This window comes from Dromiciops gliroides, chromosome 2 (genome assembly GCF_019393635.1).
Source record: "Dromiciops gliroides isolate mDroGli1 chromosome 2, mDroGli1.pri, whole genome shotgun sequence".
Taxonomy (NCBI): Eukaryota; Metazoa; Chordata; class Mammalia; order Microbiotheria; family Microbiotheriidae; genus Dromiciops; species Dromiciops gliroides.
In genome coordinates this window covers 306,325,545-306,351,290 of record NC_057862.1, presented here as the reverse complement: position 1 = coordinate 306,351,290, position 25,746 = coordinate 306,325,545, and the positions used below count along the sequence as shown (strand labels likewise).

Genomic DNA, 25,746 nt, shown 5'->3' with positions numbered 1-25,746 from the left:
ATGTGTATGTGTGCTTGTGTGTGTGCTGTTGTATGTGCACGTTAATACGCAATATACCTGTATATATACATATATATGTATAGAAAGTATAAATATAATTTCATTTTTAAATCATGGTATCAAGATCAAGCCTATGCTATTCCTTTCTTTTTTGGAAAATATTAGAAATCATGTTGCTTACTAGTATAGGCTAGGAGGAAGGAGTAATTTCTTTTATATTTATTTTAATATTGCTCTTCTTCTACTAAGCTATAAATTGCTTGAGGACAGTTCCAGACCACTTTTACCTTTGTATCTTCTGTAGTGCTTGAGGGAATGTGTTGGTTTTTTTTTTTTGCGGGGCAATTGGGGTTAAGTGACTTGCCCAGGGTCACACAGCTAGTAAGTGTCAAGTGTCTGAGGCCGGATTTGAACTCAGGTAACTCCTGAATCCAGGGCTGGTGCTTTATCCACTGCGCCACCTAGCCGCCCCCTGAGGGAATGTGTTAAAAGACTATTGGACATATATGGAACAAGAAAAGAATTTTTAAGTGGAACCATTCCTGTATTTTGCTCCCTAAACTCTTCTAATCTAATTAATTCTGTCAGTAAATTCTGATGGTTTTTAGTAGTAAAAGGCACAGGTAGACTAATCATTCATCTTCATCTAAAAGTAGCTTTGTAGTTAGATTTTCTTATTTTGCCTTTTTTTTTTCTTTTAAAGAAAGGTGACCTAAAAAAGTAAAATAATTTGTTTTTTTTTTTATTCTAGATTAACTGCTGAAGTACTGATCGAGTTCTGCGTTTCTTCAATGAGGAACTACAGGCTCATCTTCTGCCATAATCTCAAACAGCCATAAATGACAAAAGAATGCTTGCTCAGTGAGGGTAGCTGGTGCAGAAACCATTTTTTAAACTTAGGTGTTTAAGTACTCAAAGGTAAGTTTTTAAAAATCCTTCAATAGTCCCCTCCTAAAAGAGACCTATGGTTTTTGGTGATTTGACTAATAACATAGAATTTGTTTTTCTTGAATCCTTTTTCATAACTGATATACAAACACACACATAAACACACATATACACACAAATATGGCAACTATATATAATGTTAGTAACCTATATATTTACTTGCCTGGAAATACCCACATTTTTTAGCCTTTGTGACTGAACTGTTCTCCTGAACTTATTTTCACTATTCCCAAGACTTGCTGGATTTATTCTAACATTCCAACTCTTTATGTTTGGATATTCTTGATGGACCTCTAAAAGCATATTCTTTATTCGAAAACATTTGGTATGTTCAGTAAGTCCTTCTTTAAGAATTTTTGGTACTGTGTAACTTTATCACAAGTGATAACTTCTTACCTCCACATTAGAAGAGCCACATATGAAGTATGGTTAAAGGGGAATAAAAGATGGGAGTGTTTTGTTTTTAAAGTTTTATTTATTTTTTACCCTGAACTTAAAACACCAAATAAAATGAGCACTTTCTTATGTATATGCAAAAGAACAGAAAAAGGATTGTACATTAAACTATGAATCTTTATAACCTACAGCTTGCTTTTCAACATTTAACTTATCAAAGCTGTCCAGCTTGTCTGTAATTCCTTTTGGCTTTCCTGCTGATCTCCTTTCTACATTAAAAAAATGTTTTATTAAATTCCTTAACTTCTTTTTTTTTGTGGTGGTGGTGGTAATCCTTTTGTTTGGTTCCTTTTCTCTCGTCTCTCCCTAATTGGAAAAAAAGAAAGCAAAAGCCCTCTCAATAAATATGCATTAATTAAGAAGAACAAACTTCCATGTTGACCATGTCTGAAAATGTATGTGTCATTCTACAACTACAATTCCATCGTCTCTTCACCAAGAGGGATGAGAGACATGCTTATCAGTCTTCTGGGTTCATGATTTGTGTCTGAGGCTGGATTTGAACTCAGGTCCTCCTGAATCCAAGGCCAGTACTTTATCCACTGCGCCACCTTGCTGCCCCAGTTCTTAAGTCTTTTAAAGTTGTTTTTCTTTATACAGTTGAAATAATCACATTTATTGTTCTCCTTGTTCTGCTCACTTTTACCATTCATCAGTCTTTCCAGGTTTCTCTAAAACCTCCCTTTCATTTTTTGGCATAACAATATGCCTGTAAAGCTTGGACAATCAGTACCGTGCCAGAAAACCGAACTGATTGCACTTGAATTGTCTTAGGAATATTCTGAAGATTACTTAGCACGATAAGGTACCAGACACTGGGGTCCTCTTTTAAGCTGAACTGCCAAGCATTCAAGCGTTATTGCAGAGAGCCCTACTCTGATGTTTGCTGGCTGTGTAGCCTGAATGCCAAACACATGCTTACCTAAAAGATTATTTTATGGAGTACTCACATAAAGCAAGTACTCACATGGTGGTCAAGAAATGCAGTACAAGGACACTTTCCAGGTCTCTGAAGAACTTTAGTATTGATTGTTAGAAGTAAGTGATACTGGCACAGGACTTCCCAGCATGGTATGCTTGCATCAAAGAAGGTACTATATATACTCTGGGTAGCACAAAGGAAGCATGAACTGTGCAAATCCAGAGACATCTCCATTCCAAATGATATAATGGACTATTTGTACCCAGCCTATGGTAGAGCCTTCTGAATTCATAGTCCACTGATCAACCACTGGTGAACGCATTGTACCTTTACCCCTAACATTATGATGTCATCGGTCTTCTTCAAAAACGGACAAACAATTATAACAGTAATACCCCATTACATTCATATACCATAATTTGTTTCTTCCAATTGATGGTTGACCTCTTAGTTTCTAGTTCTTTTCTGTAACAAAAAGCTACTAGAAATTTTTTGTACATATGAGTCCTTTTCCTGTTTTTTTTTTATCTCTTTGGAACCTAAGCCTAATAGTATATCTGGGTTAAAAGTATATAGAATTTAGTTACTTTTTTGGAATAGCAGAATGGCTGAACCAGTTCACAGCTATATCATTAGTGTGTTGATGTACTTCACCTCCCATAGTCCTTTCATCATTTGTCACTTTCCTTTTTTTTGATTATCTTTGCCAGTCCTGGTGTGAGGTAGAAGTTCAGAGTAATTTGAATTTGTATTTCTCTAATTATGAGTGATTTGTGGAACATTCTTTCACATGGTGATTGTTAGTTTAGATTTCCTTTGAAAAACTGTTTGGCTATTTACCTATTGGGGAATGGCTCTTGTTCTTACAAATTTGAATCAGTTCTTTATACATTTTGTTTCTTTTTTTGTTTTTTTGTTTTTTTTTGGTGAGGCAATTGGGGTCAAGTGACTTGCCCAGGGTCACACAGCTAGTGTCAAGTGTCTGAGGTCAGGTTTGAACTCAGGTCCTCCTGAATCCAGGGCCAGTGCTCTATCCACTGTGCCACCTAGCTGCCCCTATACGTTTTGAATATGAAACATTTATTAGAGAAATTTACTGCAAATAATTTTTCCCCATTTAACTGATTTAGGGGTTCTATTTTGCATATATGCACAATAGGGGACTTAGAAAAATTCTAGTTTAAACATAAGGTTGGATGGAACCCGGTTTTCTGTGATTATGTCTGAATTTCATGGATTGGAGAAGGCAGTATGAAACATTGTTTCCTTCTGTTTTTGTAGCAAATGCACTCATAAAAGCTTACAATCTTGATCTTTGGATTTAGACTTTTATATTCCCTTTAAAAGACAATATAAATAAAATTTTTGGTTGTGGAAATGGAAGGATCCTGTTTCTCTAAAATCTGACTTTAAAAAACTAAAATGCTACCCTACTTATAGAAACTATAATTATTGACTTTTGTGTCATACAGAAATACTTCAGTATTTGAATAGATGTCTGATCTTATGTTGTGAGTATTCCTTTCATCCGTGCACACTGCAACCCATCCAGATTTTCTCATTTTGGGCAATTCTCATTTATCCTCCTCCCAAAATACTCCACAAAGTATGTACTCTATGCACTTGTGACTTTTCGCATAATCTTATTGTTCTCTAGGTACCAGTGCAAGTACTTGTCTGTTTTTTATCACTCTCATTGCACAGTCATCCCATCTCTTTTTCTTATCATAAATCCCTTGGATGTTATTTCTTACCATACTTGGAATCATAGGTACAAGTTGTTTTTGTAACATGCTGTGGCTTGTCCTATGCCTTCATTGCCCTTTGAGTTGTCTGAAGTTTTGCTTCTTCAAAACTCAAATCACCACAGCACCCTGAATGAGAGACACAAAGTGGCGTGTACCCGGTGAGTCTAACCACAACTACCTTGAACATTAGCTTCCGGTAGAACCCAATGGAGATAGACCAGACTCTGAGCTCCAGAGCCCTGGGGCTATTGGTACTATTCAGATCACTGGTCTTGCTTCCAACCTAGTCTCTATAGCCATAATCCCAGGGAACAACCCTTGTGGAAAAGGGATCAGCCAACTCAACAAATTGCTATCCACGGGGTAGGCAAGCCAGTTGAGCAGCAAGGTGTCTGCTGGGCTGCATATGCTTGACAAACTATTGTCATCACCTCAACGACCACCTTTCCTCAGACCTGGATGGAGCTAGCCCAGGAAAAATCTCAGGGCATAGTAGCATTCTTCTTCCTCACACCTACCTGATCTACTTTCAGTCTAGTGCCCTCTGTCATCATCCAGGGAATCAGCTCTTAATGGAGGTATAACCTTGCACCTAATTCTGCAGGTTTTCTCTTTCACAGTCAATAGCTGCTGAAGAACTGGAAAAGAAAGTTCTTGCTACCAAAGTCCTTACTGTCAGTTCAACATCAGAAATGCATACGGTGTTTGCATATGGAACTTCTTGTTTTCTCCTCCTTTTAGAATGCATGCAGGGTGTATAAAGTGTTCAGGAAGGACTAGCATCTCTGGTGTGAGGGTTAGCAAGCCCTTTGAGGGCTGCTCATCCACCTTTGGGATATAGCTGTCATTCAACTCATATCTGTGGCTCCAAGAAGCTGTGGCATGCACAGAGGCCACACCCCAGTAAAACCATCTTGGCTGAACCAGGTTGAGGGTAACCTTAGGAGTTAGGAGGGTGTCTACCCTAAGCATGTGAAGACATCCCCCTGGAGGAATGGGTGGATGAGAACAATTAGTTTCAATGACCATAAAGGTGGCTGAAGCAGGTTCTGTGGAGTGATTAGAGCTTGGTCAGATATCAAGATGCCACGGTCATTCACTGTGTCCTGGGCCATAACCAGTAGTCTGGATCTTTGTCTTACCACTGGATATTGTTGATGCTGGAAGAAAGAGTAAGGCTGATCAGTTTGTGCATTTCTGCTTTACTTAAATCCAATTCTTGCACAAGTTAAGTCATCAGCCTGTAATGTCATTGGTTTTCATCGGAAATGAAGGACAAACAAGAACAAAGAATGCAAGGCCTTTTGAGATTAGGGGCTGCTATTTGTATCCCTGGCTTTCAGCAGAATACTTTTTACAAGATAAGAACTTCATAATTTGGGTTAATTCATTTTTTATTCATTGAGATACTCCATAATTCATGACTATGCAACATTACTAGAAGAATATTGGAATTCAAAAGATGGCTATTTTGTGTCATGCAGAATTTGGGATTATTAAAATCATTATGCAATTTCCCAAAATTTCCAAATTTTCTCAAATAACCCACTAATATCTTTTTGATTCTGGGACCAGTTCACTGTCCATTTTTTTTGTTTAAGTTAGTAAGTTAGTAAGTAATCCACTTACTCAGTGGATTATCTATCCAATTGCATGGCATCATCTGAACAGTAGGCAATTTTTATCTGTTTGATTTTTCCCGTGTGAATTGCCAGCTAGACTCTTTGACTGGCTGTGGATTTCATTAAGAAGTCCCTGTGATGTAATGGGACTTGATGTAGTCATTACAGTGTTATTTACAAATAGAAGGAACAAGCTCCCATGCCATTTATAGGGAATCCTTTTTCTTTTTGGACTCTGGGTATAGGACATTTTCCACAGCAGTGGAAGTACCTTTGGCATTTATACACACCCCTGTTTTTATGCCTTATTTGATCTTGATCATCAGGATTATTGACTGTAGTTCCCTTAATGTTGCACTGATCAAGGAAACTTGTATCATTTAAGATAATGTGTTTGCTGTGTCAGAGGGTTTTGTTTTGTTTCATTTTGTAATGAACAAATATGATGGGATTTTTATTTCTAGAAGTTTGGATGAATTTGATAGTTGTGTGGTCTATTAATGAAGATAGATTTTGAAATCCTTTTCATTTCTTCATATTTTTGTCATTGATGATCTTGATACATGAATAGTTCGGTATCAAACAATGTACAGATAGGAAAAATTAAATGTATGGGTCAGTGGTTGCTGGTATCTTCTTGACTGTCCTTTTCTGGTACTAATACTTTGCTCCTCTGTGATTATATTAATTCATCATTAGATTAAATTCTATCTTTTAGAGCATAGTTAAATTAATATTCATGAATGGTTTTATGGTATCTCTGGCTCCATTTCTACCATCACCACTGTTGTCATCATCATGATAGAATAAGGCTGTTTAGGACTGATGGTCCTTTTGTATTTTGTATTTTCTTTGTTTCATGTTTCAATAGGCAAAGAATTGTTCACTTAGGGCCTAATGTACTGGTAATGAACCTCTTTACTTAGTAATACTTGGTTATTTTTTAGAAATAGTGGGGCCAGAAGATTGCCTTTAGCTGTAGAATAGAGACGATCATCTGGACCTTTCTGTGTTATATTAAGCCATGTGGAGGCATATAATCTTATAATTAAGACCAGCTCTATCAAGGCCCAGAAATCTAGTTCATTTAGTGATAGTTCACAGATAAGCTTGGGAAAGACTAGTTTAACCTCTAGGAGACAAATTTGTTGTCTCAAGCTCCTTTCTGAAATCTGTAGTAGACCATTGTACTAAATTTCAGGATCTTGGTCTGCTAAGTATTTTAGGTATTTCGATTCATAAATACTTAGGAGACAGTAAGACAGAATCCATAATAATAAAGTATTTTAGATAACTGTACTGAAATTTAATTAGTGAACATAGGAGATGTTTCTTTTCATGGGTCATAAATTTGGGAAATAACTTGGATCCATAAGAGCATATTCAGCTATAAGCCATCTCTGGTGTCTATTTAGTCATATTGCTACCTGTTAATCATTGTAGTCTTTTTTTTGTCTTTCATTTGACAGAAAAGACAGCTTTGATTTCTGGCTGCAAAAAGATATGAGGAAGAGCTCCTCCCCTTCCTTGAGTAACTGCAACTCCGTACTTGCTAACAAAATATTTGGAATTCCACTTGATGAGCTGCAGCAGGGAGGACATCCAGACAATGAGGTCCCATTCATAGTTCGCCACGTTGTGGACTATATTGAGGAACATGGTATATATTTCCTTTCTATTTTAAAGGGCTAGTCTAGGCATTCTTTGGCCTTTGTTTTAATCAACACAAGTCCTTTTCCCATTGACCTCTCAGACACAGGGAGGAAATAGAGTAGAAAACTTTGTTTTGGTAGTCTTCTTAATTCTTTAATTGAACTTATTCTTCTTCAAAAGGATTACTGAGTTAAAAATAATTATCAGTGAACATCGAGTATTTTTGTAGAGATATAGTAAGTTTTTAATGGGGGGGGGCTTACAGGGAGGGGAAAGGTTAGCAGGTTAGGGATGTAGGGTATAGAAACCATATTCAGGTATATAATGAGTTGAATATATAAGCCAGGGTTGCTTTACATTGAACAAAAATTTTAAACTTTTGGAGGTTATATATATATATATATATATATATATATATTTATTTGGTCTGATGTGTAGCTTTGACATTTTTTCCTTTCTTGTACTAATACAGGAGGTCTGGAGCAAGAAGGACTTTTTCAAGTCAATGGAAATGCTGAGACGGTGGAGTGGCTTAGGCAGAGATATGACAATGGAGAAGATGTGGATTTGGTTAAGGAAGCAGATGTTCCCTCAGCTATTAGTCTTCTTAGGTTTTTCCTTCAAGAACTTCCAGAACCTGTCATCCCTGGTAGCTTGCATATTCACTTGATGCAACTTTCTCAAGGTAACATGATAGATGACTAAGATCCAGTTATTAAGTACTGTTATCCATCACTTTTTTGAAGTGGACATCTTTTTTTTTTTTTTCTTTTTGTGAGGCAATTGGGGTTAAGTGACTTGCCTAGGGTCACACAGCTAGAAGTGGACATCTTTTTAGGTATATGATTAATTTTTCTTCTCTTATGGGCTTTCTTGGAGTCAGCATGGCCTTAGTTTAAGGACCAGTAGGACATAGTTGTTCTTATGAATGATCTTGACAGGCCTATAAGACATAGGAAAAAAGGAAAGCATAGAGGCGGGAGTGAAGGAAAATGTTAGAGGATATGGAGTGTGACAGAGTGCCACCAACAACTGTTCAGGTGCCACTGTCATATAGGCTTCCTAGCAGAACACAGAACTAGAGATCAGTCACGTGCCTCATGATAATCTCTGGAGATCATCCGGAAGGATATGGAAGCAGCAATCTAAAGGAAAATCAGACAATTCTAAAGTAAAGAATCCAGCTTTTATTTTTTTGTATAGCTTTTCAAATGGGAATGTGGAAGTAGAGAATTTGATAGATGTAAATTTGTTTTTATAGTATCTTGGGATTGATTTGTGATATTTAATGGAAATGATCCTATAGTTGGTCTGCTTGCCAAATTTCCTTTAAGACTCCTGTGTTTTATCAGTAACTCTTAAGAAAATTGGGGAAATTCTGAGTACCTGACAATAGTTATAATTACTGTTTTCCATGCTTATTCACGAACTAATAAACAAATATTAAGTACCTTCTGTGTACTAAGCACCAGGGAAGCAAAGACAAAAGTGAAAATAGCTCTGCATTCCAGGTCTAGTTGGATAGAGGCAACAGGCACATAAATAGGTAGTATATACAAAAGAAATACCAGATTAACAACAAGGTGATTTGGGGAAGAGGGCACCAGTATATGAGGGGATCAGGAGAAAACTCAATGGAGGAAAATGAGTTGAACTGAAAAAAAACTAGGGAATTCTTGAAGCACTCTTTAGTAATATTCAGTAACTTTATTTGGCAGTAGATACAGTGTGAGTTTTTTTTAGCTGTCCATTTTATAGGATTAAGTTGGTAAAACTCTCTGGTTTATATTTAGAAGCCAATGAAGAAAAATTGAGTCTGTCTTTTGTCTCATACATTCTGATGACTGAAATGATGAGCAAAATACAGTCTTCTCTAATGTACATCTTCGGTTTTATAACAGCCTTTAAAATGAATCTTCATTGCCAGTTTTATTTTTATGGGCCTTATTCTGGTTTTTCATGCTTATCTAATAGTAATGATGATTTTTAAAAGTTTCTAGATCTATTCCTTTTTTGTTTCAGGTATTTTCCATGTGTATTAATGTTAATATGTTTGCATATTTTGAATTATGTAAAGTTTAGTACTAATCCCCTAGAGAAAAGAAGCCTTGGTTTATTCTTGAGCCATCCAGGTCCCTGCTAGTATTCTGTCTTTATGATGACATGGTGGATGCACCTTGGATAAGTTTATAGTGAATGAGATTTTTAGTGAAGAATGCTCTGTTCTGGTTTTTTATAAGCTTGAACAAAATGTAAAAGTATAAATCGGTGGCTATAATATTAATGCTATTACCAGGTATGAAACCTGTGTTCTGGTTTAGATTGTCACATGTATTTGGCAAGGTAGCTAGGTGGTACAATAGATAAAGAGTTTTGAAATCAAGAAGAATCAACTTCAAATTTGGGTTCAGATATTTCCTAGCTTTTTTTTTTTTTTTTTTTTAGTGAGGCAATTGGGGTTAAGTGACTTGCCCAGGGTCACACAGCTAGTAAGTGTTAAGTGTCTGAGGCCGGATTTGAACTCAGGTACTCCTGACTTCAGGGCCGGTGCTCTATCCACTGTGCCACCTAGCTGCCCCCCTAGCTTTTTGACTCTAGGCAAGTCACTTAACCTCTGTGTCTCTTCCCTCATTTGTAAATTGGGGATAAATAGTAGAGCCTACCTCCCCAGATTTTTATGAGGATAAAATAAGTTAATATTTGTAAAGCATTTTAGATACCATAAAGCACTGCTTACATTCTAGCTATTGTATGTATTTGCATTTGGGATTAAAAAGTATTAGGTATCATCTTGACATAGTGAATTTTTTTTTTGAAGTAGTAGATGGAACTTTTCATTTCCAGATTAATTATTCTCATTTTAACATATGCTTGTGGGAGAATTAACGATTTGCAAAAATGGTATGGCCCTTTGATAAATCACATTTTTTTTTGCAGTGCCAGATGAGGTGGCATTCAAGTAATTACATTGCTGACCTAATCTATTTTCTTTATGTATAATTCTTTTTGCCTTGATTGTAGATGTTTCTAGTGCTTGTTTTTGATCATTCTTCTGATACAGTATTGTGGATACCCATTGTTACATTCTTTAAAAAGTTTATAATTTGAAAATACATTTGTCTGGATAGGCTTATTAGTATATTGCATCATTATATATTTGGCAGGTAGGTGGTACAGTGGATAGAGTGCTGGACCTACAGTCAGGAGGACTCATCTTCCTGAGTTCAAATCTGGTCTTAGACACTTAGTAGTGGTGTTGACCCCTGGACAAGTCATTTAACTCTGCTAGCCTCAGTTTCCTCCTCTTTAAAATGAGCTAGAAAAGGAAATAGCAAACTACTCCAATATCTTTGTCAAGAATATCCCAAATGGGATCCTGAAGAGTTGTATACAACTAAAACTGACTGAACAACAATGCTCAATCAGTACAGTAATTTCTTGTCTTGTGGCAGTTTATAAGATAGTGTAAAGGATACATGTTAATATGTTTCAGATGTCTGCCTTCCTTTAAGGAAGTTTTAAAATGGCTCTATAGTTGAAAGGTTTTCTAGGCTGATTAATAAGATAGCCCCCAAACAGTTACATATTCTCTTCCTTAGAAAGGTACAGTAATAGTATAATTCATAGAATGTGTGAGCCTTCATACAGTTATACAGTTTTTTGTTAAAGTTCACATATGAGTACATACAGCCCTGATCCATTTGACCAGTGTTAATTTGCATATGTGATGAAAAATATGAACTTTATTTAAGTCCTTTTTTCATGTGTTACATAAAGGGGACACACATTATGTGTATGGTGATAGAAAGCAAAAGGTATTTTTACTGCTTTCATCGGTGAGAATTAGACTGAATTTAGCCATGGGATTGCTAATGAATTAAATGATCTTTTCTGATATGAAAAAGAGTGTTTTTACTGCAGGAAGGAGTTAATTCATCTAAGTGATATTGTTAAGCATAGATTGGGCTGGCCAAACTCAGGTTTTTCACCTAATGTAAAATGTTACTATCTTTCCCTTCTCCCTAGTTCTGTTGGTATTACAGGGGGGAAAATGGAGTTAATTTCTCTCTAATAAGACCTTGCAATTCCACCCTAATATGTTAGCAATACTTTTATACTTGAGTGAATGGGGGAACATGGAATATGGCTATGATGAGTTGTTTTCCATTTACCCAAGTATAAAAGTGCTGACATGTTAGTGGTGGAATCATTTCTGTGCATTTGTCTTTCCCAGGAGTTGGTGCTAACTTATTTATATTGGCCTAGTATAGTGAGCTTCTTGCTGCTGGCACTGGTTGAATAGTGCAGCTATGCTTATGTATTGGACAGCAAATTGAAAAGGAGAAAAAGAAGGAAAAAATTCTACTAATGAGTAGATGGGGAAAAAAAAACATTTCTAGCCTTTGAAAGCATGAATTAATTCTCATCCTCGCTCTTCCTTCCCACCTCTACCTCACCCATTCATAACTTCTCCCTTCCTCCCTGAATGAAAGAAAAAGCCAAAGGCTGTAACACTACAGGAAGTCAAAAGATGATGGGGATAGAGTAATGTGAAGTTGGCAGAATATCTGAGCTTTGTTTTTACTTCATTTAAAAACCTGTCATTACACTTTACAGATTATAATAATGAAGATGAATTTGGAAGAAAGTTGAGGTTCCTCTTGCAACAGCTTCCACCTGTTAATTACAGTTTGTTGAAGTTTCTGTGTAGATTTTTAGCCAACGTAGCATCACATCATGAAGAAATTTGGTCTGCAAATTCTTTGGCTGCTGTCTTTGGTCCAGATGTCTTCCAGTGAGTAATTTTGTAAATGTATGCATTTAACCCAAGGGAAAAAGTTTTGGATTTATGAAGTATTATTTATGAAATGTAGTACCTTTTAGAGAATTCAGACTTTTATGAGCTGTAACTTTTATGATAGATTCAATTAATTTTCCCAACTTGCTTGCGAAGAGTATACAATGCCATTTTACAGATAGGAAAAACTGAGGCTCAAAGGTGATAAATCCTCTGAAGAGCTCAGAATAAAAGGGTAACTGCCATTTGATTTAAAATGTGTTATCCACTCTTGTCAAATCTTCTTTGAGGTGGTTAAAGTACAGTCAAAAGTAGTTTTATTTTTTACTGGTGAGAAAATAATGGAGTTTGGCAGATACTCAAAGGCCCACATGGAGATTAATCTAAACTTATTGAATTAAGTGAGTGATTGACTTTGCTGATTAGTCTACTTCAAGTTAATTAGATTGTAACCACACCTGGCCAGCCCTTGAGAAGGTATTGTTCTCAGAAGCTAAGGACTTTGAACTCAACTTGAGACCACCTTCAAGTCTAGTGAACCAATGGATTTAGATGATGCCTGCCAATCAGCTTGAAGCAGTGTGTAAGGACCACCTCTGCTCCAGATCTATAAAAAGCTTCCATAGTCAGTTTGAGGGAGTTCCGTGGTTGAAGCAGGCTCATGGTGGAGGACTTGAGAAAGAACCAGACCAGGATGGAACTCTAGGCTAGATAGGCCTTTTCTTAACTCCATGTGAATACCTGGTATGCTTTAATAAATGCTTAATGCCCAAAGACTGGTGCTAAAGTTTCTAATTTAAGGCGACCACACATTAGATGTTTTAGACATCATAGTTAGAATTTTAGGCCCTTACAGTGTTAATGAAGAATCTTCAACTAAATTTAGAATTTGTATTTCTAGCATTTATACAGACGTGGAAGATTTGAAAGAGCAAGAAATAGTAAGCAGAATAATGGCTGGACTTCTGGAAAACTACTATGAATTCTTTGAGAATGAAGAGGAAGATTTTTCATCTACTAATGATTTGAGTTCACTAACTGAGCAGGTGAGTATTAAAGTTTGTCCTATTTTGAAGGTTAATTTAAAAAAGTTAAAACCATATCTCTATAAATACTTTCTATGAGAGATTAAGTATTGATCCATAATCTTTTAGTTGGCTACATTATTGCCCACAGACAATACGTCATTCGTAAAAAATGTGAATTCAAAAAATTTATAGTATATGACACCTAGGACATGCCATCTGGTGTATTATTTGGATGATAATGTAAAATTCATCTAAACAGTAGGACATCCACTGTGAACAAATTTTGTATTTTATGCCCAAGATTAGTTGTATATTTTTTATTTGCAAAAAATGTATTAGAGATAGAAGGGATTTAGAAATCAGACCTAGAAGGTAGGTAAAAAACTTAAAATTTATTTTATTGATTTAAATTTTTGACAAGTGGAGAAATGAAGGTTAAAGACACTCTCCTAGTTCCAAAGTTTTAAAGTTATTTTGATGCTTAAAACATTTAAACTTCTGTAATGCAGAAATGCAGTTATGTAATAAGTAGGAAATGCTTTGAACCTGAAGTAAGGCTGCACATTTAATTTCTCTTTTAGAGATTAATTTTTTTGTCTTTGTATACATTGCAGTTTAAAAAAAAAGTTTGGGGGCAGCTAGGTGGCGCAGTGGATAAAGCACCAGCCCTGGATTCAGGAGGACCTGAGTTCAAATCCAGCCTCAGACACTTGACACTTACTAGCTGTGTGACCCTGGGCAAGTCACTTAACCCCCATTGCCGGCCCCCCCCCCCCAAAAAAAAGTTTGGTATTCCTTTATAGTTTAAATGGTTTAGGGTTATAGTTTTTCCCCTCAGGAAAAAATTTTTTAGAGTGATAGTTATAGTAAAATTCCATTGATTTTTGAGTCATTTAGAGTTTTATGTCTTTGATCTGTATTGAAATTATTATATTTTTAATGAAAAATTGGTTTACCAAACCAAATGATATTATATGTAATTGTAGGTGATATTTTAACTTTGTTAAATTTTTTAAAGGATTAACACATTTGCTAGTGAATATGTTTTTGATTATAAAGCAGCTTCATCTAAGTCATTAAAGTAGTTTTGGGAGGAACTGTACTTGGAAACACTTCGGTAATTGTAAGTTACTTTACTTGCAGGTAATAGAAACATTTCTTGGAAAATGATCTGTAGTTCAGTGACATTTTATTTTATCTGAATTAGAGTGGTTTTTACTCTGTATAACCTGAACTCTGGATAAATGGAAGTTTCTTTAATACTTAGAAATGTTTGGGTTGGGTGTTTTTTTTGTTTTGTTTTGTTTTGTTTTTTTGATGTTGCTACCATCTTTATTGACTTCCCATTTAATATTTCAGTCTCTGCTTTGCTTTTGTTTTTAAAACATAAACATGGATAACGACTAAATTTTTAAAAAGTATTATAAACTTTAAAAAGAAATGACACAGTAGCAGATGCCAAGTGCATCTTGCTGTATGAACTAAGGACAAAACATGTGCATATGGGAATAAAATGTATGGGTAGGTTTTGTAGCCCGAGTAGGTGACACATGGATATTTTGGTGTAGTTTTAAAGTTGGCAGCTACTATATGTGGATCTCAACTTAGGAAACATAGTAAGACTAAAGGAACATTATGAAATACCTCCTTTGAAAGAATTCTCTGTCCCTATTTAAAATGAAAGTAGAGGTAAGAGAGTAGTCATATTTACAGGAATTCCTCATTGTTTATATTTTAATTGCTAAAGTATATCTTTTTATTTGCGAATTTTGACTCATTTGCATTTCAGTGATTTTTATACATTTGTCTATGCAAAGTGGGATAAAATAGATTTACTATTTGAATCATTCAGTTGTATTCTAAGATTAAGCTTTGATTTTTAGGGAATTCATTATATGGACTTAAAGCATTTGTATCACAGTTGCTCTGCAATATGTAGGATATACCTTTGTGAAATTTTTTGGATTGTATTAGATTACTCTGACATTCTTTGTTTATTAGGATTTGGTTGTGTTCCCTGAAATCTCTTAATCTCCTTGTGTTGAATGTGCATTTTGTATTGTTTTTCAGTCACGTTGGAAAAATGGTATGGGTAAACTCTATACATTTGCCTATATATGTAGGGGAGAGGAAATTTGCCTATTGGGAAGACAATGATGATATTTAGGGTTTGGTACAGGGATGAGTCCTGGAATATTTGCAAATAGATAGTGATTCTTTGGGCCTGCTTACTACCAAAATCTGTATTTTATTGTGATTTATAAGCTATTTATATTTGATTGTTTAAAAGACTGTATATTTTCTTCTACTTGGAAATTTATTAGGATACAAGCGAAAGGAGCATATTTCTTAAATTTTATGTATTTATTTTTCCTAAGTAATTTTGACATTTTATTTGGCTTATGTGATAATAAGGTATTTGAGTGAAATGAACATTGCTTAGATTCAGCATAATTCTGTTTTATTTCATATTTGAATGAATATGTCTGTTGCTGCTTTCTTATCCGTTATTGAGGAATTCCAGCACCCTAAAGACTTTTAAATATATAGTTGGGCCTGACCTACTTTCTGTAGTACTGTTGTTTTATTCTGCATTTCAGATTTTGTGAAATCAAGTTTATCCACCCACTTGTTTTCTTTATTCACAGTCTTGTTACTATTGAGGCAAAAGCTTGGGCTATTAGAAGCCTTATTAAATTGAATCAGGAGACATTCTTAATAATAGCCGTGACTATTGAAAGGAACAAATGGTTGGTAGAAGACAAGTAGAGAACATGTTTGAGCCAAGCTAAAGAAGGTGAACAGTCTTTTTAGTATGGAGTCCTTAATTTATCTGAGGATGAAGGTGATATAATTATGTTTCTTTATACATTTGAGAAGGCAGGCAGCAGCGTTCTCCACAAACTGGAGTCTGGAAAGCAGGCATTTCACGAGGTCCTAGAGAAGGGAATTACAACAATGAAAGAAAGAAGAGATGTAAGTATGGATAAGGATCCACCAGAAGTGGAGTTGAAGCAGAAGCATACACAGAACAGTTTTAAGTAGCATCTGAAATGAATTGGATGTTAAAGAGCTATTGAGAAACTGAGAACCAAACATTCATTCATTTAAAAAAAAAAAATTTAATAGTTATTAAATTGAACTGATCCATCTCCCATTTATGCACATAACAAATGAACTTAACACATGTTTGTTGAATTGATTGGACCAGCTTCCATTTAGGCACATTGACAAGCATTCGTTCTTGAAGAGCTTCATGGGGATGGAGTCTGGGCATATTTATTTAAATAAAATATCTAAAATTCGGTCTATTAATTTAGAAAAACTCATCTTTATGTGTGATCATTATTTTGGGGTAGAAAATAATGGCTACCAGGGCAGCTAGGTGGCCCTGGATTCAGGAGGACCTGAGTTCAAATCCAGCCTCAGACACATGACACTTGCTAGCTGTGTGACCCTGGGCAAGTCACTTAACCCCAATTGCCCTGCCCTGCCCCCCCCCCTCCCTCCATCCCCCAAAAAAGGAAAGAAGTAATGGCTACTTTTTAGTTTTTTGGCTCTATTGCCTTATCTGATTACTTCTAGACCTGATGATGATAGAGGAAAGTAAATGTTTATTTGAACTAATTAATTTGAATCTGTGTGAGAATTTGCACATTCTATTGAATATGTGTACATTTTAGTATCTGGATTGCCAGACATAAAAAATTGTAGTAAAGCTATATTCCCCAGAATCATCCCAAATCTAAAATTTGGGAGAGTGAATGCATGTAAATTCTTGCTCAATTAAAAAGCCATTCTATTAATTTTTCTCTTTTATTCCTTCTTGTGTGTTCCAGCCTCATAGGCCTTCACAAATTAGAGTAGTTAATAGTTTACCTTTCTGATTTTCTTTCCAGTTGTAATTTGTTTTAAATTGGCAAACCATTTTTGAGGAAAACAAACATATTTCTTTGTATTTATTCCTATGTTAACCCTATGTAATTATATGGGTAAAAGAAAAGTTATTTGTGATTTGGTACAAAAGTTTACACAGGTCAGCACCTATATAAATATATCCTTAAAGCTCAGATGATGCTAATAATACCTTGAGTGGCATTTTATAGCTAAAGACCCAGATTATATAAAGTGCTACAGATTTGTATGTGAAGATAGACTTAGACTTTTAGGATTTCATCTCTTCATTTCTCAAACAAATAACCTCTTTCTTATGCTTTAGCTAAATTGGACTAATTCCCATCCCCTCTCACTTTGCTGGGCCCTGTTTCTTATGTCTGGAGTGCCTTCCCTATTCTCATTAGACAATCTAATGAAACATAACTGACATTATTTAGCATTCTAAAGTTTACAAAGGTATTTGCATACATTATTTTGCAATTTACATTATTTTCATTTTATTCTCTGCAGTCCTGTGAGCTTGTGATGTAAGTACCACAGGCATCACCTTCATTTTACAGATGAATAATATGACATTCAGGGAGGTTAAATTGTATGGCAAATGTTAGAGATAAGATTATAATCCTAGGACCACAGATTTAGGGTTGAAAGGGAGAGATTTGAGGCTCAGAGAGCTTAGATGACTTTTCCATGGTGTTGCAGGTAATAAGTAGCATAGCCACCGTTCAAATTTGGGTCCTCTCTTTCCAAATCTAGTATTCTTTATATGACTGTACCACACTATAATAAAACACACCCACCCCCAGCCAATTTGGGGACATTCTTCTTTCCATTGTTGCTGATGTTCAGTTGTGTCCAACTCTTTGTGACCCTGTGGATCAAATTGTATGTAGGTTTTTGTTTTTGTTTTTGGTTTTTTTTGTTTGTTTTTTGGTAATGATACTGGAGTGCCATTTCCTTTTCTAGTGGATTAAGGGAAATAGAGGTTGTTACTTGTCCAGGGTCACACAACTAGTAAGTGTCTGAGGCTGGGTTTGAACTCAGGTCTTCTTGACTCTAGGCTCAGTTTGCTATCCACTGAACCACCTAGCTGCCTTCTCTTTCCATCATACTATATTGCATTTACCCATTGTTTAGAGTTCAACTCAAATGCTACTTCTTTCTTGAGGCCTCCTTCGTCACCCAAATGAGTAATGCCCTTCTCTTTTGAACTTCATGTTTCCCTCAAACATTTATCATATGTGGTAATTATTTGCAGTGTGTCATATCTCCTTTTTAGACTGTAAGCTTCATGAGGGCAGGGATCTATCTTAATTAAATTTTGTATCTCCTCCAGTGCCTAGAAAAGTTGTGTGTGCACAGTAGATGCTTAATATCAATTTGAGTTGTGTGTGCACAGTCGATGCTTAATATCAATTTGAATTTGCTTTACCTCAAGGGAGCCCTTCAGGATATTACTTGTGGGCTGGTCACTCTCACGCCTTTTTTTTTTTTAGACACAGTTCTAGCAAATCTAACCGTTTGGTTTCTTAGTTTACCAGAAATGAGAAGGTGGGAGGAAAGGAAAGGCTATTAGAGGCAGGCAATGAAATATCACAGCCTGGCAGCAGGAGACGAAGCTAGGGAGAAATTATTCAAAGTAGGCCAGCAAACTAATAATGTCCAGTAGTCTGAGACTATTCAGTGCAGGACAGTCAGCCCTGTATGCTTTGGTCATAACCCCGAGGCCTTTCTGTGCTGCAGCTCAGGACAGTCATTTATGTGCCTGCTTTATCAAACAGTCCCACCAAAAAAGGAAGGGGGGAGGGAATAGATGTTTATTAAGCATCTACTGTGTGCCAGGCTCTGTACTAAGTGCTGCTCTTTTGATTCTAACAACAACCCTGTGAAGTAGGCACTATTATTCCTATTATACAATTGAGGAAACAGGTAGTTAGAGGTCAAGTGACTTGCCCAGGTTCACACAGCTAGTAAGTGTGTGAGACTGGATTTGTACTCGCACATCTTTTTAAGTCCAAGCCCAATGCTCTATCTACTGTACCTCCTAGCTGCCTCAAAGAAATAAAAGGGCTTCAACCTTATTAATATAAAAATGCATTTCCATTTCCATCAAGAATGATTAAACTTTACAATTAAACAGAAACAATTTAAACTTTGTGTTATAAAGGTTTTGAATTTATAGTCAAGAGGATAGGTTTTGAATATTGGCTTTGCTCATTACTGCCTATATGATCTTGGGTAAGTTGCTTAACTTCTCTGGACCTCAGTTGATTAATGTGTAAAATGAGGAGACTTGGACTAATTGAGCCCTAGAGTCCCTTTGAGCTCTAATTTTGTAATGCTCTATTAGCTGATAAGCAGCTGATAAGCCAAATCATGATAGGATACTTTTATGGAATGGTGGTTTTTCCTTTTCAGAACTGCAGTATTAACATGGAGTTCAGAAACCACATTTGGACTGTCTCCTGCGACAACATTGCCATTATCCATGATTGTAAAACCAAGTGTATTCTTAGCACTTCCACTGTACTTGGTTGGAATGGATTTGAATTCAGTGTACTTTCATTGCTCTCACTTTTTTTTTTTTAAGTGAAGCAGTTGGGGTTAAGTGTCTTGCCCACACAGCTAGTTAAGTGTCAAGTGTCTGAGGCCAGATTTGAATTCAGGTACTCCTGACTCCAGGGCTGGTGCTCTATCCACTGCGCCATCTAGCTGCCCCTGCTCTCACATTCTTAAATACCTAGTGTTCAATTTATAAAAAATTATCTATGACCATGTACGAAGTATTCTAATGAAGTTAGATTTGATCATTGGAGTAGGTACGTTTGTAGGGTTTTGTTTTTCTTTTCACTTTTCATTACTTTTTTTTTTTGGTGGGGCAATGAGGGTTAAGTGACTTGCCCAGGGTCACACAGCTAGTAAGTGTCAAGTGTCTGAGGTCGGATTTGAACTCAGGTCCTCCTGACTCCAGGGTTGGTGCTTTATCCACTGCGCCACCTAGCTATCCTCACTTTTCATTACATTTTAAAAAATAATCTCTCAAATTTTAGCATCCATTTCTTTTAAGACTTCTTTCCTGAAATAGTCGCTTTGAGGGAACAAACACCAGATTTGTTTTAGTCTTCTGATTTAAGAAAAGTTAATTATAATATGTTGAGACAGCTCCTTATAGAAGGAATGAATCCTATCCAGCTAGTGCCCCTTCTCCAGGAAAAGTCAAAGATTTGGCCATTTCAGGTTCAGTGGACTCTTTCTAGACGAGGTTGATTTAGTTTTAGAAATTGTAGTAAGGTTTGGTTTTTTTTTTTTTAAATATGTGCATTTTTCATGGATCTTCCTTGCCTACTGAATTAAAACACACTCATTTTGTGCACCTGGAAAGAGAGCAATTAAGAAGTCTTTACTTATCTACTATATTAACAAAATTGGTCAGAAGATGAGGTTGCTCTAATGTTAATCATGATGTTTAAGTTTTCTTTGGTAATTGAAGGTCCTAGTTATGTTTGCATTGTATTCCAACATTGTTATTTCATCCTTCTTTGAGATGATTGCTTTTCCAGTCTATATTTTTCCTTTCTTCAGATTTGTAGAACAAGTATCAACAATATTCTTTAAGTGAAACTTGGATTTAGAAAGTTGTTTAAATTTCAGTTTTAAGATGTCCTTTTATGGTAACTTTTTTTTGGCCTATAAATCAAGTATTTTTATTAAAATTTGAATTGTCAATCTTTTGAAATTTGTTTTTTAATAGATTAATGAACTTTCTGAGGAAGAGGAAGAAGATGAAAAGCTAGAGCAGTCGGAAGAACTTCCAGAAGATTGTGCAGAGAAATCTAAAGAAATGCCAGAGGTGGTACACTTCAGGATGACCGAGAACATCCTGGAATCTAATAGTGTTAAAGCATCAACAAGGTAAGGATTCAATTAATAAAATCTTGGTTTTCGACTCTTGAAATATGCATGAAGATTCCATCTGTCTCTAAGGTTGTGCCAGTTGAATAAAGTAAGAAAAAGAAATGATTGTTTTTTAATCGAAAGAAATGAAGAAAATTTTCAGTCATAAACACATTTATAATATTCTGGCAGATGACATATCTTACCCTTCAGCATAGTTTGTGGCCTGTACTTCCAGTCCATTTGTCAGAGTTTTAGCCTCTATTATCTAGAAACTGAGCTAGGTAGACATAGGTTAATTTTTGGAACCCTTGGAGGGGAGAAGAATCACTCTAGGTCCTCCCTGGTGCATTCCTCTTCTAATATGAACAGAGAGGGAGGCAGTAGTAGAGTTCTTATGTGAAGAAATTAAAAATACACATTGTATTTTTAATTTACTAAGTACTTTCCTTGCAATAACCTTGTGAAATAGTAAAGTACAATTTTATAGGTGAGGAAAATGTAGGTTTTTTTTGGGGGGGGGGCAATGAGGGTTAAGTGACTTGCCCAGGGTCACATAGCCAGTAAGTGTCAAGCGTCTGAGGCCAGATTTGAACTCAGGTCCTCCTGAATCCATTGCTGGTGCACCACCTAGCTGCCCCTGAAAATGTAGTTTTAAAGAATTTAAGCAACTTGTTTAGTGTCATGGAACTGGGACTCAAATAAAAAATATATATTGTCAGGTTTTCTGTTTTTACACTATATTATCTTATTTTCTGCATAGTAACATGACTTTCAATGTGTTTCAGATTAAAGGTGTGGCACAGCTACATGTCTGGCTTACTATTTGTGATTATAAACTTATTGGGAACCAATTTAGTTAGGTACTGAAACCAAGTGGCTTTGACATAATGAGTCTGAGTATGTATGTCTCTGATAAGTGGAAGTAAAGTATTATTTTAAAGCGCTGTTTATCCCCCAAAGGAGAAAATATTCTACTTTTCTTTAAAGAAAAGTAAAAGTAAAGAATGGCAATCATTGTTACTTGCAGAAAATTTTGGAAACTTTTTTTTTCCCTGTGAGCTGTCACCTTACCAATATCACATATTAAATATGCTTGTATTGAAGTCCTATCTTTGAAAATCATTGTCATGAGTAGCAAGGAAGGGAATGAAGAATAAGAGTAGAGAAAACTGAAGATTTTAACATTTATTACATCTGCATCACTTCTGCAAAAACTAGCCCCTCAATGGACTGATATCTGTAGCATGTTCCTCACATACATGAGGTCTCTATAGTTTCCTTGATGTACAAGGGTGCTCCTTTCACCAATGCAGATTGCAGTCCTGCAGTGTATATTGCATTTGGCTACTTAATAGCTCATATTCAAGAACTACTGTGGCTGCAGAATTCATTATGCAGTTATTACCCTATTGATTAGAGAAGCTTACCTTAGCTTGGTTGGTTTCAAGTGATAGTAGCAAGGTGGTTAACTATCACCTGAGACTAAGTCTACAAGAAGCCTTTTCAGGTTGGTAATACCTACCAGAGCAAGGTCTCTTCTTGAATGGCTTTTGAGAATCTAGAATCATTGCCAACCTGGGGTTTGCCATTTCTTTCTCCAGTTGGGGTTGTGGGGGCAGTCTTAATAGAGTTTAAATAAATACTTCTCAATGGCCTTTCAGAACAGAAGTAGGTTATGGGGTTCTAACATCTGAAAAGGTCATATTTCTGATTTTGCAAAAGTTATTTCCCTTCCTCAGTTTATAAGCACTTCACAGAGCTCAGGTCATTTGAGAACATTACTTTTTTCACATTTGGGGGCCCTGGTGATAAAAAGATCTAATTATTTTGATGCAGCTATGTATGATAAGAGAAGGTTGCAAAAGAAACATTAAAGAGAACCTAGTCCATTTTTCTCATTTTATAGTTGAAGAAACAGGCCTAGATGGAAATGACATACCCAAGGTTACATAGTGGGCAAGTGAGAAATGCAGGACTCAGATCCATGCTTTCTGTTTCCAAAGTCAGTGCATCATCACACTGCACTCTCTTCTAGTTTGGGTATATACTAGGATATGGCTTTGGTATTTTTATTTTATTTGATGCCATTATTTGTTTAGACTGCCTGTTCCTTGACTTAACATCAAAATTATACATCCATTTGATGCATATTTTTCGTATGTAGGCATTGTATTCTATAGAAAGACTTTACCTGCTGCTGAAATAGCTTGAGAAACAGCATTTAAAATTTTGCAAGCATGAGGATTTTATTTTCTTAAATATAGTTAAGTGGTTGATAGCTAGGTTGAGCATTTAGTCCTCTTTCCTATCTGTATAATTTCTTTTCTCTTTGTGACAGGAACAAAGTGAATCCTTTTAAAATGTTTTACAGCAATGTCTTTTTTGTTTGTGTATTTATATCATTGCTACTTCACCTCATAGCTTTTCTATTCTGAACACATTCAGAAAGTGAAATTTTCAGTTATATTCTCCCCAGAATCTATTTTCAACAATCCCGTAGCATACATTTTGGAACACATTAGCCCTGGGTATATTGATTATACACTCTTCTGAGTTTCAGTTGATTCCCCATCCCCCCACCCCCACCTCCCCATTTGAAATGATTTCCTTCTAGCATCTTTTTCTATCCTAGGTCATCTAATGATTCTTTTATTCTTCTTAATTCACCAAGAAATTAATAGCTTGCTATGTGAAAAACACAGGAAAATATGTGAAGTTTTTTCATATAATATATAGCTTTATTGTTAAAATGAATACGAAGACATGGTTTCTCTACCCTTAGTGCTTATAATAGCTCTCACAGTTACATTGCCCTTTAGGGTTCAGAGAGCACTTGCAGTCTAGCATGGGGCAATGATGCTTAGTTATGCAAACTATTCACCAATTATAGTTGGTACTATACTTTCATAAAAGTTTTTTTTCCATTTCTCCTTTCTCATGTGACCTTCCTATTCATTGTTATAGGTAAATGACTACTTAAACAAATAGCAGTTTTTATATGGTATTCTTTGTAGTGAAAGTATTTTTTTCCAGTAGATCGAACTTAAGTAATAGTACCTTACCTAATTGGTTCCTGTAGATTCTGCACAATGAAAAACTTGATAGGAATATATTCTGAAGTCTTTGCCAGCAAGTCAGTCTCTTTAGGGAAAACATTGTTTTGACTCAGGAATTGTGCTTTTAAAAAACTTGTGGGGGTTGGGGACGTCAGAGAGGAAAGAACGGATGCCACCAAGTCAAGTTGGAGCCGCTATCATTGCTGTGACCTGCGGTAATCAGCATGAGCTTGCCCAACAGAAAAAACATGGAAAAGCACAGTGACTCAGGCAAGGGAAAAAGCCAGGATGATGGGCTCTCTGCTGCTTCTTGTTTTTTTTTTTTTTTTCTGCTGCTTCTTGAAAGCAGAGGGACTCGGAGATCATGCAACAGAAGCAGAAAAAGGCCAGTGAGAAGAACGAAGAGCCCAAGTAACTCTATGGCTCATGCCCATCTCTCTTAGTGGTCGACTGTGTGACTGGAGTCAGTCCCATCATGCTCTCACCTCTTCCTGTAGTGCTCACAGGTCCCAAACCTGATGGCATTCCCTTCGTCCTGTGTCTGCAGTGGGTTCCCTCTGTGCATCCTTCCCCCCAGGCAGCCTTGCTGTCCTCCAGGGCATTCCTGGGGGTTAGGGGAGCTACCCTTTCTATTCCTATGGGGCTTGCCCTACAGTATTAAAAGTAGCTTTGTAAAAAAAACAAAACAAAAAAACTTGTACATTATCTATTCCTAAAGGAAATCTTATTATATGAAGATCATTTGAAGGAACTGGGGATGTTTTCCCTGGAGAGGTCAAAACTTGGCTGGGTATTGAGAAAGAGGGTTAGGATCAGGGGTGAGGGTAGGGGTAGGGGTAGGGGCAGGAAAAGAACCAAGAAGAGTTATTCCATAATGCCTAATTTCAAGTATTTGAAGATTTGTGACAGAGAATCAAGATTAGGTTGATTCTACTTGGTCACAGAAAGTAGAACTAAAACCATTAGGAAAGTATAGGGAGGCTGATTTCAGTTTCTTAGAAGGAAAATACTAGCAGTGCTGATGGAAAAATGAAATGGATCACTATGGAAGTTAGATTTCCCTGACACTGAAGGTTTTCATTTGGAGGCGAGATAATCATTTGTTGAGAGTATTTTAAAGGGAATTTGTATTTCAGCTTGGAGTGGGATTTATACAGTTTGCATCACAGGTTTGTCATAGGGAAAGTACTTTGAATACCTTAAAGCATAGCACAAATGTGAAAAGTTATTATTACTAGCTCAGTGAGCCTATGAAAAGATCTTGAGGTAGAATTATGGTTTAAAATAGTGCAAAAAATATTTTAAAGATAAAGAAAAACAGTTCATTTAGTGAAAAGAAGCAATAGAAAATAGCTTGGTTTTGTGGTTTTTTGTTTTTTTTTTGCTATTAACTCTTATTTATTTGCCAGAACATCAGGTGTATGTTTTGGGGAACTGTGCAGAATTGTCCAGGTGGGGAAGATCAGAGGTGAAGACAATTTTTTTGCCTGACTTATGCCTGGTCCTGGGGCCTAGGCCAACCCCAAGCAATCTCTAAATATACAAAAGCCCTAAGAAACTTCTATAGTTGCCAAATATAGTGGTGAATCATTTAGTTTATTTAAACAAATTCTCCAAGTAATATTCCTCTCTTTATGGATAGAAATATTCCTTGTATTTATAATTGGAATGCAATGACATCATTCTGAAAGTTACATTTGTTAAAAATGGAATTTTATGTA

General features: G+C 36.0%; 1 protein-coding gene and 1 pseudogene across 4 annotated transcripts in view; both read left to right on the top strand.

Annotated features, from left to right (window-relative positions):
- The window catches only part of FAM13B (family with sequence similarity 13 member B), a 131,822-nt gene that overhangs the window by 49,344 nt on the left and 56,732 nt on the right, over window positions 1-25,746 (top strand). For 2 of the 4 annotated variants that reach the window (XM_043981962.1, XM_043981961.1), the window contains exons 2-8: window positions 752-918; window positions 7,166-7,356; window positions 7,822-8,034; window positions 11,967-12,144; window positions 13,049-13,193; window positions 16,056-16,151; window positions 20,824-20,984. In XM_043981962.1, the coding sequence (XP_043837897.1) occupies window positions 7,200-7,356; window positions 7,822-8,034; window positions 11,967-12,144; window positions 13,049-13,193; window positions 16,056-16,151; window positions 20,824-20,984 (950 nt within the window). In that variant the 5' untranslated portion in view covers window positions 752-918; window positions 7,166-7,199. The remainder of the gene's footprint in view (window positions 1-751; window positions 919-7,165; window positions 7,357-7,821; window positions 8,035-11,966; window positions 12,145-13,048; window positions 13,194-16,055; window positions 16,152-20,823; window positions 20,985-25,746) is intronic. The other 2 variants (XM_043981964.1, XM_043981963.1) reach the window with 2 other exon arrangements.
- Window positions 24,237-24,440, top strand: LOC122740120 (annotated as a pseudogene).